The sequence below is a fragment of the Amphiura filiformis genome, chromosome 5, assembly GCF_039555335.1.
Source record: "Amphiura filiformis chromosome 5, Afil_fr2py, whole genome shotgun sequence".
Lineage (NCBI taxonomy): Eukaryota > Metazoa > Echinodermata > Ophiuroidea > Amphilepidida > Amphiuridae > Amphiura > Amphiura filiformis.
In genome coordinates, this window is record NC_092632.1 from 52,777,492 (window position 1) to 52,802,223 (window position 24,732).

Here is a 24,732-nt window from a genome sequence, read left to right on the forward strand (position 1 = left end):
CACAAATAATTTTTCATCAATTTGGATATTTAGGGTAAGTTGTTATGGTGGACCGAAAAAAATTCTGAATACGAAGAATGTCCTTCTGATATCAAATAATTTTGATTTTTTGAAATTTGCAATGTAATACACATTTTATGACAAATGATTAAAAATTGATATTTTGATATTTAACAGTACTGAAGTAAACTTTATAAATCTGATGATTTATACTTAAAGTGTATGTAGGTGGGATGAAAAGTTAACGATCAATTGAAAATTTTGACCTTTCGTATTGAAGATATAGATTTTTTCCCCCAAACACCAAAAAACCTAGGTCTTTTCGGGAAAAAAATCCATATCTTTAATATGAAAGGTCAAAATTGTCAATTGATCGTCGGCTTTTCCTCCCAGCTACATACACTTTAAGAATATATCATTAGATTTATAAAGTTTACTTCGAGGACTGTTATATAATTATCAAAAATGTGAAAAATATCAAATTTTAATTATTTGTCATAAAATTTGTATTATATCGCGAATTTAAAAAAATGAAAATTATTTGATATCAGAAGACATTCTTCGTATCCAGAATGCAATTCGATATGTCTGATGTGCTCTCATGTCCCACAAAAAATACTGTCGAAACGCTCAAAACGCTCATTCCAGATCCCTTAAGAAGGCTGAAATTAGACTCCGAAGATAACCGCGCTGGTGATCTACCAATATCAATATTTAGAATGACTTCGTGGTATGATAAATTCAGCTCAGTGTCATACTGGGTTCAGCCTTCGGCTTCACCCAGTATGGCACTTCGCGCACGATAATTTCCCGTACCATACCGACGCTGAACCTAATAACTAATAATATAGCCTATACTTTTGTAGGTCTTGTGGTTCTTGAATTATGTTGTAATGAGGGCTGAAACAACAACACTTTTGTAAAACGTACATAACTCATCAACAACAATAAATCAAGCAAGTTTTCAAATTATATGATTTGAAGAATGAACTTTTATTTTTCAATATTATATTGATTTAGACAGTGAAAATCGATTTTTTTTTGTTGCTTCGAACAACAAAAGATCTCGTCGCCTTAATTCCATATTTACATTTTCCCCTGTAATGAACGGTCCAGGTATTTTGGCAGAAATTTTGGAAAATTTAAATTATATTTCAGACCCTTTAAGCATGGTTTTAGACATACTAAGGGACCGTTCATTATTTCTACCGGGGGGGGGGCCGGGAGCAGACAGAAAGTCACTGCCGAAAACTATATGCCCCCCCCTTCTCCGATAAAAAAAACCATAGGCCCCCCCCCTCCGAGCTACATGAAAATCATATGACCCCCCCCACCAACCAAAATAGAAAGTATTGGATCAGCTGCCTCAACGCATCACATCACTGCCACATCAGGCTGAAAAATTATGCCTGTAGTGTTTTTGCCACCCGGTACCAATTTTTCATAAAAAGCTCCTATACCCTAATTGCAATATTGGTCAAATATTGGTCAAAAACCAAATATTGGTCTTTACTGAATAGCCACCCATCAATATACCAAAATCGCTGAAAAGGACCCCCAATTCGTGGCACATCCTCATATACCTTCAACTAGGTAGAACCCCACAGGGTATTTTAACTTATTTTATTTATTTTTCTAAAATATTATTTATTTCACATGCATGTACACAGTTTTTGGTTCAAACTGCCACCCTGTGCTCCAGCTAGTACATGTACTTCAATACCACAGGTCCGACTAGTTTTTTGCACCAAGAACAATGGGCTATTCCAGAAAAAATATGCACACCCCTTATAGAGGAGTCCGGATGAGTCCGGATATCCGGACTTTTTGTCCAGTCATGACTGTTGGAAATCCAGACTTTTAAAGTGCCCAAAGGCAAAAAAATCCGGCAGAAAAATAGTTCAAAATCAGAAATCCGCAATTTGAGAGCTCATTTTCAACATTTCCGTGATTTTTCCTGCATTTAATTGGATTTCCAAGCTTTTTCCAGGAACATTGGCAACTGGAATGCCAGTCGTTTTCAGAAAGCAGACTTGGAAATCCGGATATTTCTTAGATTGAAAAGTTACTCCTCTATAGGGGGTGTGCACCTATTTTCTGGAATAGCCCAATCTTTCAAGTGGCAGGTTTGGAAACTTGGGGTCAAAATTATTATAATTCATTAGTTTTAGGTAATTAGGCTAAAATGGCTGTAAAACGAATTTATTTCATTTTTTAAGTTGTAATTTAATTCAATCATACAGAATATAAAAAAATCCAGCTGATTTATTAATTTTCAATATCTTAAATTGTAAGTATGCATCAACTTCTCATACATGAATGAGTTGCAAAATCTTCTTCATCAGTATATTAAAAGGAATAAAAACTAGTTTGTGACATCTTATCATAAATCAGTGATGTATAGTGGCGTAGATTTCTTTTTGACATTGGAGGGGGGATGGGGTTGGAAAAAAATTCTTGAAGTATAGTGAATCCAGCACCTTTTGGCGACAAAATAAGTTTATGGTAAAAATTTTGATATTTTGAAGCTAAACTGATGAAATATGGTGCGAAAGTGGAATAAATGTGCGCGAAGCGCGCAGAAATTTGCACTTTTGGGGTTAAAATGGGCAAATATGTGGTCAGAAACCTATATTCAGGGATCAACATTGGGGGTTGTATGGAGCATCCCCCCTGGTAAACTATTGGGGGGATGTACGCCTATGGTGATGTATCGATCGGACTCAAGTCCACTTTTTGCCGGACTCGGACACAAACAGACTCGGTTCGGCTCAAACTTGGACACAGAAAGTCCAATTAGATCCATGTAAAATGTGAAATGATTATCTAAAAATGTCAAAATAGATCTCAAATTTGATTCAAAATTTGTTGTCATAATATCCAACATATCCACAAAATTATTTAGATTTATCTGTCAATTCCCAGAATCATTACTGTTATCGTTAATGAAATAATTGATAATTATACATATTTTAATTGATATTTTGACTATATAAAAATATCTAAAATTTCTTTCATGGAACTCTCTAATTCATTAAACTCTTGAAAGAGAGAAAACATGCACACAGACATGTACACCCCATCCATAGGGCTAGGGTGGCTGTGGTTTGTGTGTGTTCACTACTCAGTGGCAGTCACTGCACATTTGTCCGGAACATTTGTCCATCACACAACCATAATATAATTTCTAAAAGGGTGAATTTCTATTAGTATTATTATTATTATTATGATGATGATGATGATGATGATGATGATGATGATGATGATGATGATGATGATGATGATGATGATGATGTTATTTTTCTATAATGTATTTGAATACATTGCCCAAGTTTACTGTCATGGTGGTTTGGGCGAGTCTTTTAACTAGGGTATGGAAATGACACCTGTGTGGGGTGGGGTTTGATTAGTGGAGCGGTTTGGGGTAGTGTAGTTGTCTCTTTTCATTGTAATTTCAAATTTTCTCCATTTATTGGAATGTTTTACCCAATGACCCATTTTTTCAAAATGTTATAATAAATTACTTACTTTTGATGCAAATATATATGTCAATTAACACTGTGGCAGGTGAAAAACAGGTGAGGCCCGACTTAAGTCCGGACTAGGACCAAAGTGTCGGCCGACATGCAAAGCGCAAATCTAATGGTCAGGGTCCAGGGGCAATGTTCCAGATGGGGTCCAGGGCGAAGCCCCCTTTGAAGCTCCAGGATTTTTGAGATGCAAAACCATCTGACCCCCCCTTTCAATAACTAAAAAACCATCTGACCCCCCCCTTTTTGCCTGATAAAACCATCTGACCCCCCCATGTATTCTCCTGGCCCCCCCCTCCGGTGGAAATAATGAATGGTCGCTAATCATGTTACTATTACTAATAAGTGACACAGTGGGTCTGTTTTCTATAATTTGTTCATCACTTTAATCATTTTGGAGGCCATTTTGAAAAAAGATTTATTCATCTTTTGCAGAGGTTGATTTCAGTAGACTTTGAGTATGTTAATAAAGGTACCTAATAGCAATGTTTTCCGCAAAAAAAATCCATGTTGCAATTATTTTGACCTTTTTTCATCTGATTTTACTGGCCTATCAGTAGGACGAGGGTTGATATTGATCGGACTTTATGCTCTGAGTGACGATTTATGCCAACTCATGGTTCACAGACGTTGATTTCAAGAAAAGTTCGATATCCCATAGTTGACCGGAGGGGTGGTTGGACAAATCGTGGAATTTAAACTGTGATATTATTAGACATTTGAGAGATAACGGCATACTGTCATTGTCCTTTTTTCGTGTCCTTTGAAGGAAGATTGAAAGGTCATTTATTTTTAATTATTTTATATAAGTATAATTATACATGTATATAAATTATAATATAAAAATTAGGTATTTATTGCAACCATTGGTTTCACGCACATTTGCACGGCGATCATCAGGTAAAAATGACCTGTTTATATTGCACGGAAAAGTGGAATTACTTTGCGCGGTCGCGACGCTCAATATTGCGAGCGTAACTGCGGGAGTCGCGACAACGGCGGAAAATACGCGCGTATATAAATTATATATATAAATCATGTATATTTATAAGTATAATAATAATCGACCAAAAGGCCAGGCAAAACGTGTGCCTAGAATGCAAACGCATTATATTTATTGGGTGACCTAATACATAACAAGAAATAAATTGGACCATAGGCGTAGATCCCGGGAGAGGGGATAAATCTCACGAAAATTTTCCAGGGGTAGTCCATACAATCACCTCCCCCATGTTGACGCCTGTATGTGGGTTTCTGACCAAATTAACCTCATATTTGGCCATTCTATAACCAAAGGTGCAATTTTTTGCGGGTTTCGTGCGAATTTATTCCCTTGTACCATGAACTTATTCTGTCGCCAAAAGGTGCTGGATTCACTATCCTTCCAAGAATTGTTTTCCAACCCCATTCCCACATTTCAAAAGGAAATCTACGCTACTGAATGGGACTTACAGAAAATAGAGAAACAGACAAAACAAATGACACGGAGTCTAAAACACATTAGTGACTGACATGACAGCAGACATGAAGACCCACCAGGATGGGCATTTGACAATATTTTGAATTTTTCATTCATGAATATATTTTCTATGGGAGGGACCGGGGTGGGAAATGGGTAGAAAGACTTTAGCCGACAAAAGTTTACACTCATAGAAATGACTTGTTCGCCTTGTTGGCGCAAGTCAAAAGGAGTAAGTTTGGACAACTCAAAAATAGTGTAAAAGTTGCCAAAACAAAATGTATTTTAGTTATCCGAACTTAAAAAATGCTGAAAAAGCTCAAAAAGTTCCGTCAACTAATCAACTTTGTTGGCATTACTTAAAAAGTTGATGTTAGGGCACGGTGGCTCAGTGGTTACGGCCTTGGACTCATAATCCGAGAGCTTGCTCGACGTGCGTGGGTTCGATTCCCCGTCCCACCACCGTGTTGCGCCCTTGGGCAAGGCGCTTTGCCTCGCTTGCCTCACCCCACCCAGGTGCAATGGGAAGCTGTTAGGGGTAGTTACAGTCGTTGTACTGATGGACCCTGTGCCACTTGTAGGCTGCAAACGTGGTTCCGACATATTCTAATGACGGCGGAATAAATGTAAAGCGCTTTGGGGCTGTTTTCGGCATAAAGCGCTATATAAATATCTACATTTATTTTTTTACTTTTTAAGTCGTTGCGTCAACTTTTTAAGTAATGCCAACTTCTGAATTCAAGTTCAGGGAACTTAGAAAAATAAACAAGGTTCAAAGAACCAATTAGTTGAGTTATTGTAACTCAACATGTAAGTTGATGTAACTCCCCAGCAAACACAAAAACGTTTTTAAAACGTTTTAAATAAGTTATATTTTGGGTTTTGGTTTAGGTCAAAACGTTTTAATAACATTAAAATGTCGGGTTATATAAAGGTCATGAAAACGTTTTAAAACGTTTTGTATGAAAACACACTACAACAATATTTCTAAAATGTTTTCAAAAATGTTCTTGTAAACTATTTTTGCAAACATTTTTTGCCAAATATTTTGTCAACACCTAAATAACATTATGTTAAAATATTTGCCCCCAGCAAACACAGAAATGTTCTTAAAATGTTTTCTTCAAAACGTTTTAATAACATTTAAATGTCGGGTTATATAAAGGTCATAAAAACGTATTTAAAACGTTATTGCAAATATTTTGGGCAAACATTTTTCGCAAACTATTTTATCAACCCAAAAATAACAGTCTGTTTAGAATGTTTTGTATCAGGTTTTCAAAATGTTTTTGGAATGTTATTAAAACGTTTTTATACCCTTTATATAACCCGACATTTAAACGTTTTCTGTAAAACATTTTGTGTTTGCTGGGCAGTAGATTATCAAAAAATGTTTTTTAAGGTTATGAAAACGTTTTATACTCTTAATGTACCCTTTATATAACCCGACATTTAAACGTTTTCTGACAACCTTTTATAACCTTTTGCGAATGATGTCGAAAACGTTTTGTGTTTGCTGGGTCGTTCATATTAAGTTACTGGTACTTATTGTTTTGAGTTATTCCAATTTGGTACTTTGTTACTTAATTCACGGAATTGGATCATTTTCTGCACAATTAGCAGTATTCAAATATTTATTTTTGTAATCAGTGCAAAATTTTGTATACTATAGGACACCTCTAGAAAATTATGCTAACCTAGGCTAGTTTCATTTTCATGTAACAACTCAATAAAGTAAGTGCAAATGAGTGCGACCAACATAATGATATCGAGTCAGCGTTACTCAAAATTGTACGCGTTGGCATTACTCGGAAAGTTGACGCAACGACTTACATCAACTTACTGAGTAATGCCAACCAACAATTTCTATGAGTGTATCAAGGGTGCATCTGTTGCGATTTCGAGTACCTGGGTGGGTATTATAATAATAAGGCAGGGAGGTATTGGAACAGGGGCAGGAGACTTGCGATTACTGACAAAAAAAGCCGTAAATGAACCCAAACGTGTTTGGCAAATAGCAAAATATTTAGAAATACAGAATCAGCTATTAGGCCAGATAATGTTCGTATTCATTTGTGTATATGCAGCATATTGCAGCATTTATATTTAATGTACAATAATAATAATGATGAATAAATAGCATCTTAATATGATTGGACCAACGTCATTTTACCACTTCTTGCAAATACCATTATTGTATATTAATTACGTATTCATATGAACTGCGTTTTACATTTACGTTATATGGCTGTAATATTACACACACTCCCGTTATGTATTCTCGAACGCGCTGATTTCAAACACTGTTGTCAATAGCATCAAGCAGGCCAAATAGTATTTACAAAATATGCACATCATCAAAATATATATAAAATACCAAAACTTGTGCTAACTAAGCCTAAGCCTGGCACCCGTCTACCGGAACATCCTGTCACATGACGTTGTTGACAACAACTCGTCATGTGACACTCATCAAGATCAATAACATCAGTTTGAAAAAGGCTTAGCGACCGCAAGCCGAAAGCTCACGTAAGTGAACATTTTTGTTGTGAGAATAATTATAAATTCATCAATATGACTGAAACTATGTAATTTAATAATATATTCCTCTGAAGATAAAGAAACTGCTATCCGAAATAAAATATTATTTCAAAGATAACGTAGTCAACCAACGCTGTTAAGATAGTCGATTGTCTACCAGTGGCAACTTCTCAGATTGGGAAGCTTTACGTCTTCGCGTGTAGACAATGCTCAAACTTACAATGAGTAATAAAAACAAAGTTCCTGTAACTGCACCCAAAATAATAAACAACGTAGGTGATGATTGGTCGGAATTGCAGTCCTTACACTCATTGATATTAATGAATCTATTGACCATGTTGCTGAAATCCACTCCATATTTGCTTCCGTCATGTGTCTCTGCTGCGATTTCTTTGCCTTGTCTGACCATTTTACTGTTAACGTTTGTGTAAATGTACGGTGATTCCTGTAGAAAATGCATAAAAACATATTGCACATATTCAAGCAGGCATGATCAGGACAATTGAGTAAGATTTAATCATAGAGATGTCCTTTTCAGAGGGCCGAGCTTTCAGAACTCTAGCGAGTACCATCTTCAGTTGCTCTGAAGATGGCACTCGCTAGAGTTCAAAAACCTCAGCCCTCTGAAAAGGACTGCTCTAGGGAAAGATTAAATCTTACTGATGTTTACCGACCCAGAGTACCGAGTAATTTCAAATAGGACAATTAATTGTTATCACTGTGAATAATTATTCGATTTGCTATCATTGTGTTGTTATCTGGTAAATGCAGATTATCGATTGCAGAATATATCTTGATAGTCAGTAAATTGTAAAACTAATAGGCCCATATAATTATTTTGATCAATTCCGGCCCAAATTAATATCGATATCGCTACAATCCACGTATATCAGTTTCTTCATTCTTTTTTTTTTTTTTTTTTGAAGGACAGGTATTGCACACAAATTGCACAACAGACCCATTCCATGTCATGTTTTTTTTCAGGGATGTGCACCGCAGCACCTCTTCAATTTTTTCTTTTTCCACAGAGTGGTACATATTCATGATCAAAGTGAAATCAAAATGTGTACAACTCTATGGAGAATGCAAACCTTACTGATGTGTTGAAGCCATCGAGTCCCAAAGCCAATATTTCAGAAATGTTGTCAGGACATATCTTCAACATACCTGAAGTTGATGGTGGGGCAAAATGTCTGACATTGGTTTTCAAGGGGGTCAAAATGTACCAAATATGTACAATTGGGGTTTTGCATGGGTAATATCTCAGCTAAAAGTATTCTAATAGGCTCAATATTGGATAAGAGTAATGTCCTACCAAAGGGCTCTGACTGGCAAAAAAATGGACAATAAAATTATTTTTACTTTTGGAGTTTTGCCCCCCCCAAAGTTGGTCCTGGATGGACGAAGTTGCTTTTTGAGGGCCCTATATCTTTTAAAGTAAAGGAGTTACAAGTTTTCTGATGCCAGATTTGAATTCTACACAAATATGTCAGACATTTTGCCCCCACCATCACTTCCAGGTATGTTGAAGATATGTGGACATTACCCCAGAATACATATTTTTTCAAAGTTGTAAATGGTCTCTTTATACATTTATGGACCTCCAAACGTTGTCTTTCGCGTTGCGACACATTTTTTTTTTTTTTTTTCCCCTAAATTTCAAATTGATGCCACGGGAAAACGAAATGGAGTATGAAGCTCAAATTTTCGGAATTTTACTTTTCATCAATATCTACCACCACACAGAAAAAAGAAAAAATTGAAGAGGTGCTGCGGTGCACATCCCTGGAGTTGACATGGAATGGGTCAACAATGAGTCGGTCTACTTTTAAATGATCCGTCTATTTGTTACTGCTGAAAGTCTAGTTACTATACCTCATTTGGGCATCTGATTTCTTCATAATCCCATGACAAATCTTTTTCACCGACTGGTTGAATCTGTCAAGATACAATAAGTTACATTACGTTACATGCCCCTCAAAGATTTCAGCAGTTCTACTTGACAGCTTTAATTCCCAAACTAATTCATTCCCTGTCCCTGAAATTACAAATTGTACTAGTTTGCATGGTTTATCGTACAACCAACGGCAATGACCCCGATGGCGAATCATTTTCATTAGGTGACATTGTTCGGTCCAGCTTTCCAGAAAATAACATTTGCCTGATGCCGTCGATTGTTAAAAGCTGGTGACAGGTGTTATGTTGGTAACAGTTTTAGGCCATTATAGTATGGTCCTATAGTGATTATCACCACATGTTTCGGCTAAACCGTTGTTAAAACAGGACACATTTGTTTACGGAGTCTGTAGCCTATTGAGTACCCGTTAACTCGAAGTAGTTCATAGTGGAGATAGAATTTTGATTCGCAATCTGTTATTGATAATGCATTCTCAAGCTGTACAAACAAAACATGCAAAACACGTGGACTTTCAAACTTTAAAAAAAAGCAACTGATTCTATATGAGAACCAATTGAAGCATTTATGATATTCATATTCAATGTTCACGGTGATAATTGTGTAGACTACACGTACTCCAGTCCTTGTTTATCGCCCAAAATTCACGAATTTCTAATTATCAAATTAATAGTAGAAAAGAGTTCGATAAAAAAGTCCAAAAGCGCTAAATCATTGACATTTACTTTAACTTTCGCTGTGGATAATCCGTTTTCCAACAGCTCTTTGTAGTCTTCTGACATTTAGGTCTATTTTTTCCTATTTACCATGTTATTCCAAATACCAATAGCTCCAGCTATGTTGCCTTTCTCACTGAAGTGAAAACAATCTGGTGCAAAGTAAGACTTATCAACAGTGCCATCCTGGAATTGAATTTAGAAATATTTTAAGATATCTTGCAATTAGAAATTGCATTAACATCATAAACAAACACTGCAAAAGGACTGTTACTTGAGCTAGAAAATAATTTCAAAGCTTCTCCAACAACCACGATGCCTATTATTAGGCTTTCTAGGCTCAGGCGTTCCTATCAGGGCAGGGGCGCAGCGGCAAGCGGGTGGGCATGGTGGACGAAGTCCATGGTCCCCGCCCGAGGGTTCAGGGGCCCCGAGCAATGAATGCAAAAATAGGGATAGGGATGATAAAGAAGATGTTAAAAGGGTCCGCACTGGTCTTTGTCCATGGGCCCCAGAGGCTCTCTCTACCTACGAATTATGTGACTGTGTGTCGTCCATAGAAATATGGTCTCGTCATTTTGCAATAGCAGACTTTCCAATATATCAGCGCTAAATTTAATACATGTAGCTGAAATTCAAAAACTATCATTCATAGATATATTATATATTATTCTCAAAAGAAAATCATGTATAATTGAAATTATTCCGTTACAAACGGTGTTAAAACTTGGATTTTCAGTGGGGAAAATCTGTGAAATTCCGAACCATCGTGGGTTTTTTTTTGGGGGGGGGGGTATGTGTACGTGTGTGTGTGCCAATTTTTCTAGTTCATTATTTGAAGCCACTATTAAAGCCACTATTAAGCCATATAAATCTCCATCACAGAGTATCCTATTTTAGAATGGTGTGGGTCATTAATTTGTCAAATTCTTACAGGTAATTCTGGTAAATCTGTGTCGTGAAACATAGGTTGGTAAACTGCGGTAAAATCGTCTCGCTTGTCGAACTTGCCACTGGTAATACTTTCTTCCAGTAAACGCTGGAATGACAAAATAGGATTTTTAGAGATTCGTTAATTATTGATTATATATCTGCATTATGTCTAAATTTGAAAATGGGCATGTTTTTGCGCAAATTAAGTACAATCTTTCATTCCTTTATTTTGTTAATAATATTTTAATAAACGTAATTACATTACCTGGTATTCCTTGTTAATGGCTTTCAGCTCTGAAATTTTTTCCTGATCTCCCATTCCGCAAGAACAAACAAGCCTAAAATAATCACGAGAATAGTTCGTTAGTGTAGACTAACAACAATAATAACAACACAAGGGAAGAAAGAAAACTTTTTGTGCCGGCTGTGGAATCTTAGTTTTCCGTTTTGTCCTGAACATTCTAACTTATATGGGAGCTGTCATGTGACTTTTTGACTACAAAACTTTTAGTTAAACAGTAGCCTTATTTGCAATATATAAAAAAATAAGACGGATAAGTAAGTCCCTAGATGGAGAAAAGGCGCAAAGGCCAAATTTTGAACAAATACATTTTTATAGTTTGTCCCCACCCCCATGTTTAAAAACGTGTATTTTTGTATGATTTGGCCAAAAATGGTTGATTTTGCACCAAATCAGTATTTATTTACATTAATCATGTTAATTGACTCTTTTCCTGTCGGCATGTCGAAAATTTTGTACGAAGTTGAGGCACTTTTACTTTATACGTTTTGGATACTTCACAGCTTCTAATCTGATTCCGTTTATTTTCACGAAACGTCATTCTTATAATGTTAATTGTCCTCTTGCAACTTCGTTCTACTTTACATTCGCAAACGAATGGTGTGAACGTTTTGTGAAAAGAAAGAGCCACACTTACTGATGAACTATGTCGCATGTTACTCCTGTTATGTTACCCACTTGGTAGACATTTAAAATTCCAATTATATTCACGAGTGTCTTCGGCATCTAATCAACGTAAAAGAGAACTATTCAATGCTACTAATATTTCCTATTTAATATACGAATATGTTACGTAGATAGTAAATATTGTTTCGTACTATCGGTATCTCATAATTGGATCTGCAATTATTTGTTAACTTTAGCCCTTGTCGAGTGAAGGGGGGGGGGGTAGGTGAACCCCCATCCGGGTTGTTGTCCTATCTCTGTAAAATGTTCAAAAGAATGATTAGGCTAGGATTAGGATTTCACTTTTTTGGCAATTTTGATATAAAATTGGATCGGTTGAGCCCATATTTATTGGTCAAGCTATGAGTTTATTATGTTTTGATGGATCCAAGTTGTGATAATATTGGATCCAAAACATAATAATGGTAAAATTGGATGCTTTCCGCCCAATATTTATTGGTCTCGCTATGAGTTGTAAAATATTGGACTCGACTACGTCTCGTCCAATATTTTAAAACTCATAGCTCGACCAATAAATATGGGCTCAACCGATCCAATTTTATATCAAAATTGGTTGATCATTGCCCTCACCTGAAATACCCCATCCCCCGAAAAAAATTATGGTGCCACTACTGGGTAAGTTTATGGTTTGATGTTGGGATTAAAAAATTTTAACGTAAATTAACTAATTTTAGAGACCGCAGATCTTACTTGGGATGTTGGATCACCGTGTCTTTATTTCTTGACCGATTTCAACGAATGAGGTCTTGAATCCGAGTTAAAGATTTACTGAGTCTTCGTGTTTAGATCACATCAATCCTTTTTATCGAAATTTGAAACTGAAGACTCGAAATTTGTAACTCGAAATTTGAATCTCGGAACTCGGAATCTTCGAGTTTCGAGTCTCATCTGTATGAGACGTTTGTATAGATAACAAAATTCGCTTAAGATTCCATTACAATACCTGTTCCAGAATGATGATAGACTTCTCAATGTTGGCTACATATTGGACCGGATCAAGATTCTCCTTGTTCCCACACCATTGACATAGATCGTTACCGCCAATGAAAATGGTGACAAATTTCCAGTCATTCTCATAATCGACAGCCTGGTCATTGCTGATTCGGGATACCAATTCTTCTGCTTGAGATTCCATATTACTGTATTCAGATAATGAAGATATAGGGACCTACAACCTTGGCGGAAAAGGTTGCCACACCTGAGCGTTAATTGGCCACATCCTTCCCCGCTCCCCTATTGCAATGTTGATTTGGACAAAATCGTCATCATTTCTACATTACAGTCTCCCAACATTGAAAAATGGGGGAAGGGCGAGTGTAAGCTGCATGTACATTTGCAACTATTATACAAAATAATACGGAACTATCACATATTTGGCTCCGATTGCGTGCTTTTAACACCAGAACGTGCAGGTGTGGCAACGAATTTCCGCCAAGGTTGTAGTTAACTTAAGTTATATCGTCTTTAGCGACACCCTAAATTCGGTATCTAAACCTCGATTTAGGCAGCCAAATCTTCTTATTGTAATACCTTCCCAGCAAACCCAAAACGTTTTAAACAGGTTAAATTTTGGTTTTGGGTTTTGGTAAAAAGTTTTAATAGCATTAGATGCCGGGTTATATAAAAGTCATAACAACATTTTTGGTACGAAAACACAGTACAACAATATTTTTAAAATGTTTTCAAAATGTTAATGTAAAATATGTTTGAAAATATTTTTGCCACATATTTTGTCAACATTTTGTATTACATTATGTTAGAATATTTGCAGTAAGTTATCAAAAAAAATGTTTTTGAATGTTGTGAAAACGTTTTATACCCTTTGTATACTCACAACCCGATATTCTAACGTTTTCTGGTAACCTTTTCGAATGGGTGTCGAAAAAGTTTTGTGTTTGCTGGGTTATGCACATGTACTTTGGAAATAAGTATTCATAAAAATGTAGGAGATTTTTACTAAATGATTGATAAATAAAACTTACGGAGCTTTTGCTCCTCCTATGGCAATATTAAATTTGGAATTCGGCTCATCGACACCTCCTGTACCAGTTGAATAACCGTATAGTTTTGAATTGTATTTTCTGAGGATATCTGTAAAAAATTGTTTTTGGAGATGACTTTACTTCCATGTTCAACCATCGTGACCAACGCCATCCACAACATCTCCTCCTCCTGATTATCATCATCATCATTATCCTCCTCTTCATCCTCCTCCTCATCAAAATCAATATCATAATAATAATAATAATAATAATCATTATATTAAATTAGAAAATGAAATTCTGTTAAAGGAAGTCTCCGGCAATCAAAACATTATTCCTTATATGTTAGAAAAATAATTATCAAGCACGAATCACATGGTTTTATTTAAAACAAACTCATATAGTGACAATAAAAATGAATAAAAACATCCGTTTCTCAACACGCGATATTCAAAATTCCCGGGCGCCGAGTGCAATGACGTCCCAGTAATACAATGAAGGCTGACGACAATTGAACACAACTAATCATTACGTCATTGCACTTAGACAATATCGGCGCCGACTGTTTTCATTCGTTTTTATGGTCAATATGAGTTTGTTTTAAATAAAACAATATGATTCGTGCTTGATAATTATTTTTCTAACATATAAGGCATAATGTTATGTCCCCCTTTAACATCGGACTAATGAAGAGCAAGAGAAGAATATTTACTTGGCAATGTTGTTACTGTATCAAGATTCTCATCACCTCCAATCCTATAACATAACGAGATATCCAGTCGTAAAATGTATAATTTCGAAATGTTAATAATACGACTCATTACAGATAGACGTATGCGGTTGCACATTCACTTAAGGGGGTACTACACCCCTGGCTAATTGTGTGCCTATTTTTGCATTTTTCTCAAAAATTATAGCATATTGGTGACAAGTAAGATATGTATATTATAGGGGCAAGGACTACAACTAATGTACTGAAAATTCAGCAACTCAAAGCAAGTAGTTATCGATTTATTGATCAAATATTGGTTTTCCCTCATTTTTGACTGTAACCCCACAACTGTTGTCTGTGCTGAAATAAAATATCCAGTGCAGTAGTTGTAGTCCTTGCCCCTATAATATACACACCTTACTTGTCCCCAATGCGCTATACTTTTTGAGAAAAATGCAAAAATAGGCACAAAATTGGGCAGGGGTGTAGTACCCCCTTAAAGGCCAATCCAGTTAACCAGGCAAACTTTCAAGGGCAACCTAATTAAGTAGGCTTAAAATATAATCAAGTCAATGTTCAGTTATTGTTCACCTCTATACCAACAAACTTGACACAGCTCCTAATTTAATGTATTTTCCAGATATTTGGAGCGGCCTTTAACGTATAATATCGCTCACTGGCAACACCCCAAAACTAGTATCGATTTCAAATTGAGCGTCAACTTACGATGCCGCTAAACCTCTGTATTGAGTTGCTACCCCTGGAAGATACTCTGCCTTTGCGCCAAACCCAGCCTATTTATATTATAAGAAGAAAACACGAATAAAACACAAATAAAACTTTTACGTGTTTATCACGATAATCGGGATGATAGTATTATAATATTTGTGAATCCTCGTCCTGCGAAGGGAATGACGAAAGGAGGCAAAGCAACCCCATGCATCTAAGATTTGTTATCCGGCATCCTGGTCCGCAATCCGCATACAAAAACGCATTATGTTTACACCCAGTTGACTTTAGCTAATCGCAGATAAATGCGCTCACGTCAACGTAGACATGGTAGAGGTGGTAGTTTGGTAAAGCCCACTATAGGTTTCTAAAGGAAAGGCCATGATTTGTATTTTGCTCTCGTGAAATCATTCCGGGGATGCGTACAACAGTTGGCAATTAAAGGAGTATTTCGTGATCCTAGCATCCTCTTTTTATGACATTTTCAGTAGATATCCACGAAAAGGCTTTATCCCAAAATTTCAGTTGATTCCGATTTTGCGTTTGCGAGTTATGCATGATTATGTGTATTATACTGCTCCATAGACAATGTGTTGTAATTTCACGATATCTTTGCTAAACGAAATAACCTGCAAGAAATTTTTTGAATATAAACATTATGTAGCCAGAGGTTTCAAGTGATATAAAAATCTCAACTTTTTTGGAGAAAAGTGGGGGATGATGCTGTGGATCACGAAATGCCCTTTTAAGTTGGCAATAATATGCATTTCCTTTCATATTTTGCACACAATCCGGTGACTATCGCGGGAATTTTTAGCCAAAAATCAGTTTTGCCTATACTTTTGAAATTTTATACCGGAATTATCTAATTTTGCGAGAGAGCGCGCTCACATTCTGCGTGTTTCTACTGAGGGTAAAATTCCGGGCCATGCCGTGCCGTGCCGTGCCGTGCCGGGTAACGAGCCCAGTAGAAACGACTTGGGGTAATCGGTTGCCGTGTCATGCCGGGTCATGTGCTCGCCTGTCGTGATCCACCTCTTGAGGTGGATCATGCCGGGTCAAAGCGTGTAATCTGCGCAGTAGAAACGAGCCGTGTCATCGGTTGCCGGGTCGAGGTCATGCGTGTTGCAAAAATAACATGATTTATATTCTACTTGTATAGTCTAGCTTAGGCCTATGATGTAGTAGGTTCCTTCTTTCCGATATTATATACACTGGACACCATGTGTGACTCGCATGAACTTGATGAAGTAAAATGGATGTGACTTTACTTAGTCTAGGCCTACTTCTTTATAGTTAATGAGTTGGTTATATCTTTATAATTAATGAGTTGGTTATATATGAGCTGTAAATTAATTATCATAATAGCCAATTACTAGATCCACTGGTAAATTAATGCAATTTGGATTTTACGAAAATACTAAATTGTGATTGTAGGTCATATGCCATGAGCTGCCATCCGTAGACATTTAAATTTAGGATATAATTAACCGTCAAATCTGTTTTCCGTACTTCCGGTTTACAGGAAAAAAATGCCGTGCATCGTGCGAGACACGGCTTTCTGGTCTCAGTGGAAACAAGCTGGGTAACGGTGGCCGGATTATGATCGGTATTTTGTGCCCGGAAAATAGCGGGTCAAAAAACCGTACGCTCAGTATAAACACGATGACGTTAAAGAGTCGTTACAGCGACTTTACTATGATTGAGCGTGAAATGTTTGTACTTATTTTGGTTTCTCTGGATAGAGGAGACTCATCATAGCTATGCATTATATGTGTGGAAAAGCGAATATAACTAGGCCTATATGACGTTTAACGAAGATAAATATTATAGGGGATGCAACAATCATGCCTCCCTCGCATGTAAACCATAAACAATGGCTTAGTAGGTCGAGAGTTAATTTACAAACGCAATCACTTTCAGTGCAAATTATATGCCAAATCCGAAGCTTAATGAAAATGTTATAATCTGGTATATATCTAAAGTCAAAGCCCTTTGTCTGTGAACTTGTCCACAAGTTCGATTTATCTACCTCAAACAATGTTATCAATTATCAGATAAATCATCAGTTATCAGCTATTTCTGTCATAACGGTCTAAACAAATCAAAAACCCACCCTCACACACACCCCCACATTTTAAAGGTCATACGAACTGTGTAATATTTACGTCCCAGGGTGGCTAAAATAATAATAATTGTTGAACTCCAAGGGTATCTTGGAAAAAAGGGCCTCGTCCTTTTCCTCGAAGATGCCATAATTACTAGCATTGTCAATTTTGCGTGAAAATTGCTATTATTAATGTAAATTTTTGCACTTTTCGAAAAGCGTGGAGACGAAATGTTTTAAATTTTATGTGGCCTAACTGATGTGCACTACCCTTAATATGATATCTAAAAGTACTCTGGAAAACGCTGGTTAAATATGACAGAATTCCCACACCTATCCCTTACGACTAATCACGACTGCCCCTCCTCCCCCTCTACCCTTCAGGCCTGGCAAAAACTGCCACCCCTACCCCACAAATGGATACGGACAGACTAATGGTGATACAACATAAATATCTTACCGTCAAAGAATCTCCCAGTGCTCCTACAACTTTGATGTCCCCCGGCATTAACTGATGTACTGTATATTAAAATTTAATAACAATGATATCATAACCGACGCACATTTTTACGCAATGCGCATTAAAACTAAAAATCTACAAGAGTAAGTGGAACCATCATACTTGCATCATTCTTTTAGTAATAACTAAAGCAGAATTCAAATGTCTCGCTATGTGAACTTGGTGAAGCTCGAATATATATTTCTCGCAATCTCTGTCGCACTTATTTAGATTAGATAATAGGCGTTGAAATTACACTTAATTTACTCCTTACCACGGCACTGTAAATGAACGACAAACTGCTTGAATTGGGCCTTCCCAGCAAACACAAAGCACTTTTGATATTATTCGCAAAAATTTAGAATATGCTGCCAAAAAACGCTTAAATGTCGGGTTATATAAAGGGTATAAAACGTTTTCATAACATGTTCAAATATTTTCTTGAAAACTTATAGCAACATTTTTAACATAATGTTATTTAAAGAAATATTTGGCAAGAAATGTTTGCAACAAGTATTTAACAATAACATTTTGAGAACATTTTAAAATGTCATTGTAGTGTGTTTTCATTAAAAAAAAAACCCGTTTTGCAAACGTTTTAATGACCTTTATATAACCCGATATTTTATGTTGTTAAACGTTTTTACCAAAACCAAACCCCAAAATATAACCCATTTAAAACGTTTCAAAAACGTTTTGTTTTTGCTGGGTTCATTTGTTTGCTGGGAACATTTGTTTTTTCAACAAACTTTTTACACAATAATAGTGTAAAAAGTTTCCACCAAATACCTTCATTTGGCGCTCATTTTTTAAACTTTTCCAACGACACCCCCTGCGTCGAGGAAGCGCATGAGCCACACCTCGCGGTCATATTTCACACACCTTGCCCCCCCCCGATGCAACGCCCTTGCCTCAACTGCACAAACACAAATGACAATTCATTATACCATTGATTTGTAATCATGGCAATGAGTATTCATTACATAGGTTTACATTACTTCTGGTGAAGTTTGTGTATTCCCGGCATTTACCTGAATTGGGAGGTTCGGGAGATTGATATGGCTTGCATCCAAATTCCGTATTGATGTGGTTATCATTATTCTGAGGAAAAAGTAATGACCATAAAATGATTAAAAGCCATGCAAGGCAGAATAAAATAAATCGGTCAAGTACATTGGGAACAAGTAGCAAGTTCTTTAACAAGTAGCAGCCAGTTCTTTTCAATCATGTCGACTGATGAGATCAATGGCGTCCAATGAGCATAAATTCGTTCAAAATAATACTTGTTTTATCAAAAACTTACTTTCATGAATGAGTCAGCATCCTCTTTTACTTCTAATTTGGTGATGGTTTCCAGGTAATTCTCCCAAATATCTATTTTATACAAAAGTATTTTTAACAAAGTCAACATGTTCAAGGACATTAACTTACAGGTGTTGTTCAATATGGACGCCAAAACAAAAAATTTTAGCATGAATGAAAGTAGACTATGCCATAGTCGAATTTTGATTTAAATAAAAATATGTTATTATTAATTATGATGAACGCATTCTGTTGGAACTCAAAATTATACTGATGTGTATTATAATTAATAGTAAAATGGTCATAAAGAGTTTATGTAATTAGTGACAGTAAAAGTAAGTATACTTATGTTATTGAATGCAACATAATTTTAAGTCTTAACAAAGACTTAATTTAAATCCCAAAGGGTTCGTCACTAATAACAGTCTCTGTTAGATTTAAAAGTAAGTCTTTTAGATTTAAAAATAAGACTTTGTAATTTAGAGAGTATCTTGCATATAATGGCTGACTTTAATACTGAACAATTCTGATTTTGGAATCTACTAGTTTATTCGCGAAAGCTCGAGCAAAAAAATCCCCACTTGGGAAGCTAACAAACAGAGGGAGTACGGTGACTGAAAAGATCAGATGTGAAAATCTATCAATTGCACACAAATTAATACAAATCAGAGTTGTATGCTTAAATGTAATAGCCAGAGTAGAAAGAAAGAAAGAAAGAAAGAAAGAAAGAAAGAAAGAAAGAAAGAAAGAAAGAAAGAAAGAAAGAAAGAAAGAAAGAAAGAAAGAAAGAAAGAAAGAAAGAAAGAAAGAAAGAAAGAAAGAAAGAAAGAAAGAAAGAAAGAAAGAAAGAAAGAAAGAAAGAAAGAAAGAAAGAAAGAAAGAAAAAGAAAGAAAGAAAGAAAGAAAGAAAGAAAGAATGAAAGAAAGAAAGAAAGAAAGAAAGAAAGAGGAAAAAAGAAGAACGATTATGATTTTTTAGCAAAATATTTGAAAATAAAGAATACCTACCACCACAGCTGTTTTCAACACCGAGTATTATCGCAAAACATAATATCAACACAAGCCGGTTCATTTTTAATTTGACAGTTCCCACAAAGGTACACAATAATCAAATGGGGACATATACATAGGTGGTCTAACTATACTAGCTTCTACTTCGTCTGTTTTCATTGGCCTACTTTAGTGATTGTACGTTGATCTTTCGAAGTTTATCAAACTTCTTTGACAGATATTATCTTGCGCTGTTTATTATACACCACACCATTGAACCTGTTGTTGTTGTCATCGCGTGATGACAGATATCATCACATCGATCTTGTTTTCATATATGATAAGATATCCAAATTATGGGACATTTATATCGACTCTGAATTTAGACACATAACCAATTTATTTGGAACAAGGGAAGAGGCTTACGCATCTTATACACTTAAGGGCTGGGGTATGAACGTTTGGACAGTATTTATTTTGGGACATTAGAGCACATCAGACATATCGAATTGCATTCTGAATACGAAGAATGTCATTCTGATATCAAATAATTTTGTTTTTTTGAAATTCGCAATTTAATACACATTTTATGGCAAATCATTAAAAATTGATATTTTTGATATTTAACAGTACTCGAAGTAAACTTGATAAATCTGATGATTTATACTTAACGTGTATGTAGGTGGGATGAAATGCCGACGATCAATTGAAAATTTTGACCTTTCGTATTGAAGATATGGATTTTTTTTCCCAAAACACCAAAAAAAATTAGGTATTTTTGGGAAAAAATCTATATCTTCAATATGAAAGGTCAAAATGTTCAATTGACGGTCGGCTTTTCCTCCCTGCTACATACACTTTAAGAATATATCATTAGATTTATATAATTTACTTCGAGGGCTGTTATATATCAAAAATTTGAAAAATATCAAATTTTTATAATTTGTCATAAAATTTGTATTATATTGTGATTTTCAAAAATGAAAATTATTTGATATCAGAAAGACATGCTTCGTATTCAGAATGCAATTCGATAGGTCTGAGGTGCTCTCATGTCCCACCAAAAAATACTGTCGAAACGTAATAAACGCTCATTTTAGATCCCTTAAACATGGAAACATTCAAACATTACAAACTAGCACACGAGATCAAATTAATGATGCTTAATAATAATACCAGCACTTATATAGCGCTATTACAAATTCAAAGAATATGAACATAGCACTTTACACAATAAGAAAAAGAGGAAAACAACAACAAAAAATCTTATGAGGTGAACAAATGAGTCTTTAGATGGCTCTTGAAACTGCTGACAGTGGGACATGACCGTATGGATGATGGTAAGTTGTTCCAAAGTTTGGGACCAGCAATGCTGAAAGCCCCACCACCAACCACCCGGTGATTCCAAGGGATGACAAGACGAGTAGTGTCTTTTGCAGAGCGTAGACCTGGATTAGCTGATTGATAAATGGTAATGCAGTCTGGTGAGGTATGAAGGAGCCTGATCATTAAGTGACTTGAAAATGTACAAAAGTGTCTTGAAGGCGATTCTATCTTTAACTGGGTGCCAATGAAGACTAGCGAGAAGAGGAGTTGTAGAATGGCCCTGTTCTGCAATCTCTGAAGGCGGGTGATGTTGCTAGAGTTGCATCCAATTAAGAGCCAGTTGGCATAATCTGCGAGTCTAATCTGGACAGAACAAGGGCTCGCATAGCATGGCTGGTTGTGTCCTTGTTGATGAATCTTCTAATACCATGAATACGGGATAGAAATTTATAGAGCGACATAATGATGTGATATGAGATGACATGTTCATGGTAGAGTCAAAAATAACACCCAGGTTTTTTTTACTGTGTTAGAAGAACGAATGATATCAGATCCAATGTGGATTTCAGTGTCCTGTAATCTGTTCATATTATGTTGAGAGGCGGCAATAAAGAACTCAGTTTTGGATTGATTAAATTTCAACTTAATGCTGTTCATCCAGCGATGTATTTCGTCAACACAAGCAGTTAGCTTAAATAAAGCGCAAGCACTATCACCGGGTATTGTGGGATTAAAACAAACATACAATTGGATGTCGTCGGCATAAATATGAAACTGGATGCCAAATAGACGAATGATGTTAGCAACAGGTTGAGAATACATTGTGAATATCTTAGGGCCGATTATAGAGCCCTGAGGTACTCCAAACTTGAGAGAGTGCCTTTCAGACATATTACCACCAACACATACTTGAAAATTGCAATCAGTAATATAAGATTGAAACCACTCGAGTGCTGTGCCTTTGATACCAAAGTCACATTCAAGTCTGTTAAACAAAATTATGTGATCAATGGTATCAAAGGCAGCAGAAAGATCGAGCATGACTAAGAAAACAGCTTGGTTCTCATCAATGGCTGTCATGATGTCGTTTTTGACAACGAGCAAAGCAGTCTCTGTGCTATGCTTACATTTGTAAGCAGACTGCAGACTTTCGTCCAGACCGTTACTCTCAATGTGCTCATTGATCTGAGATATGGCTGCCTTCTCAATCACTTTACCAATATAGTTGACATTTGAGACAGGCCTATAATTGTTAAGGTCGTTCCAGTCTAAAGAAGAGTTCTTTAGTATAGGCGTCACAATAGCTTGTTTCAACTCACTTGGGAAAACACCACATTGAAGGTATGTATTTACAATTTCATCGATATAAGGTAAAACAACACTGATATTGCTTTTTAGTAACCAAGTAGGAACACAATCAAGATTACAGGTCTTGTCTGCAGAACTGGCCACAATCTCACGAACCTCTCCGTCATCGAGCAATTTGAAACTTGACATGTGGGTCTCGAGATTGACACCTACCGTATATTCTGAGCGATATCATGACGTATAGACAAATCCTTATGATCAGATACAACAACATTATTATCAATACCAGATCGGATTATGATCACTTTCTCATTGAAAGAAAGAGCAAACTTGTTACTCAAGACGTCTGTAGTGTCAAATAAAGGAAGAGCTTTAACATTCTGGTGCACACTGCCAAGTATTCTGAATGTCTGTTTGGTGTCAGCATCTTTAAGAGCATCTTTGTAGTAACAAGCTTTAGATCTATCGATCAACTTATTTTACATGCATACGTTGTTTGTTAAAATTGTCCCTATCACACTGGAGATTAGTTCTCCTAAACCTTCTTTCAAGTTTACGCGTTTCCCTACGGGCTTCACTTATTTCTTGTGAGTACCATGGGAGCCTTGGTCTTATTTTATGTGTTCTTGTACTTGATGGAACATGCTGATTAAGGACACGAGTAGAAGCAATATTGAAATTGATCAGTTTCATGTTCACATCGGCATCAGGTTGAGCTTCAACAGCAAGTTCTTTTTCTAGATCACACTTGAAGTCTTCCATGTTGAGATCACGATAGTTCCGTAGTGTACACGTAACCTTAAGGGGAGGTGGTTTTTTCTGTTGAAGCAAGAAGATAACCATATTGTGGTCTGAGCCATAGCGGAGGTCACCAGAGCAGTTAATTAATGCCTCATCTGACCTTGAAATAACCAGATCAAGCATATGACCCAATATGTGGGTAGGGAATGTAACATGGTTTTCAAGACCATACGAAGACAAAATATCAGAAAACCGGGCTACCTCAGGCTTATGTGGCTCATCCATATGAATGTTAAAGTCATAGGTTAATAGTTATTTTTAATATATCAATATAGAGGGGAAAGAAGAATTACCCATCGCACACTAGCACAATTAAATATGAATTTACAAATGGAGACATGACATGCATAGGCAGATATACCAGACTTGAGTCCTGTTTATCAGGAACAGTCTGTGTAGCTTAGTGGTAAGAGCGCTCGTCCGACAAGCGAGAGGTCTGGGGTTCAAGTCCCCGCACAGGCAGGTATGTTCAGAGATTTTAATCTGATATATCTGTCTATGCATGTCATGTTTCCATTTGTCAATTTATTTGATTGATTGTCGCCAACGACCAAATCGACATCGTCATCACAATTTCTTCTCATCAAAACTGAGATTTTTGTATATTTTACCCCACTAAAATGCTATGCCCGAGATATGTTTGGATTTTTATAGAAAGTGTGACCAAGAACCTGGTAAAAAGAGGTAACCACCACCGGAAGAACGTACTATCATATTTTCTTCTCATAATCAAAAAAATTGGAGCAATGCAACTCAAAATTAACAGGTTGGATGTTGAAAAGGGCAAACAATTTAACCGACAATTGCGTGGTTCAACTGATAATCCGTGTCGGTTAAAATTTTAACATGTTCTAATGTAGAGAAAGATTTCCGGCAAGGCTGTCCACTTTCTTC

At 36.2% G+C, this 24,732-nt stretch overlaps 1 protein-coding gene across 1 annotated transcript; it reads right to left on the reverse strand.

Annotated features, from left to right (window-relative positions):
* Positions 1–7,666: 7,666 nt before the first annotated feature.
* LOC140151684 (phospholipase B1, membrane-associated-like) lies at positions 7,667–23,226 on the reverse strand. Its single transcript, XM_072174020.1, has 14 exons — positions 22,626–23,226; positions 19,415–19,485; positions 19,143–19,212; positions 18,073–18,131; positions 15,503–15,570; positions 14,777–14,820; positions 14,065–14,173; positions 13,026–13,221; positions 12,033–12,121; positions 11,360–11,432; positions 11,096–11,200; positions 10,252–10,347; positions 9,406–9,468; positions 7,667–7,975 (listed from the first exon to the last, which is right to left on the reverse strand). Exons 1-14 carry the CDS (start codon positions 23,224–23,226, stop codon positions 7,667–7,669), a joined length of 1,953 nt encoding a protein of 650 aa, XP_072030121.1.
* Positions 23,227–24,732: the final 1,506 nt, after the last annotated feature.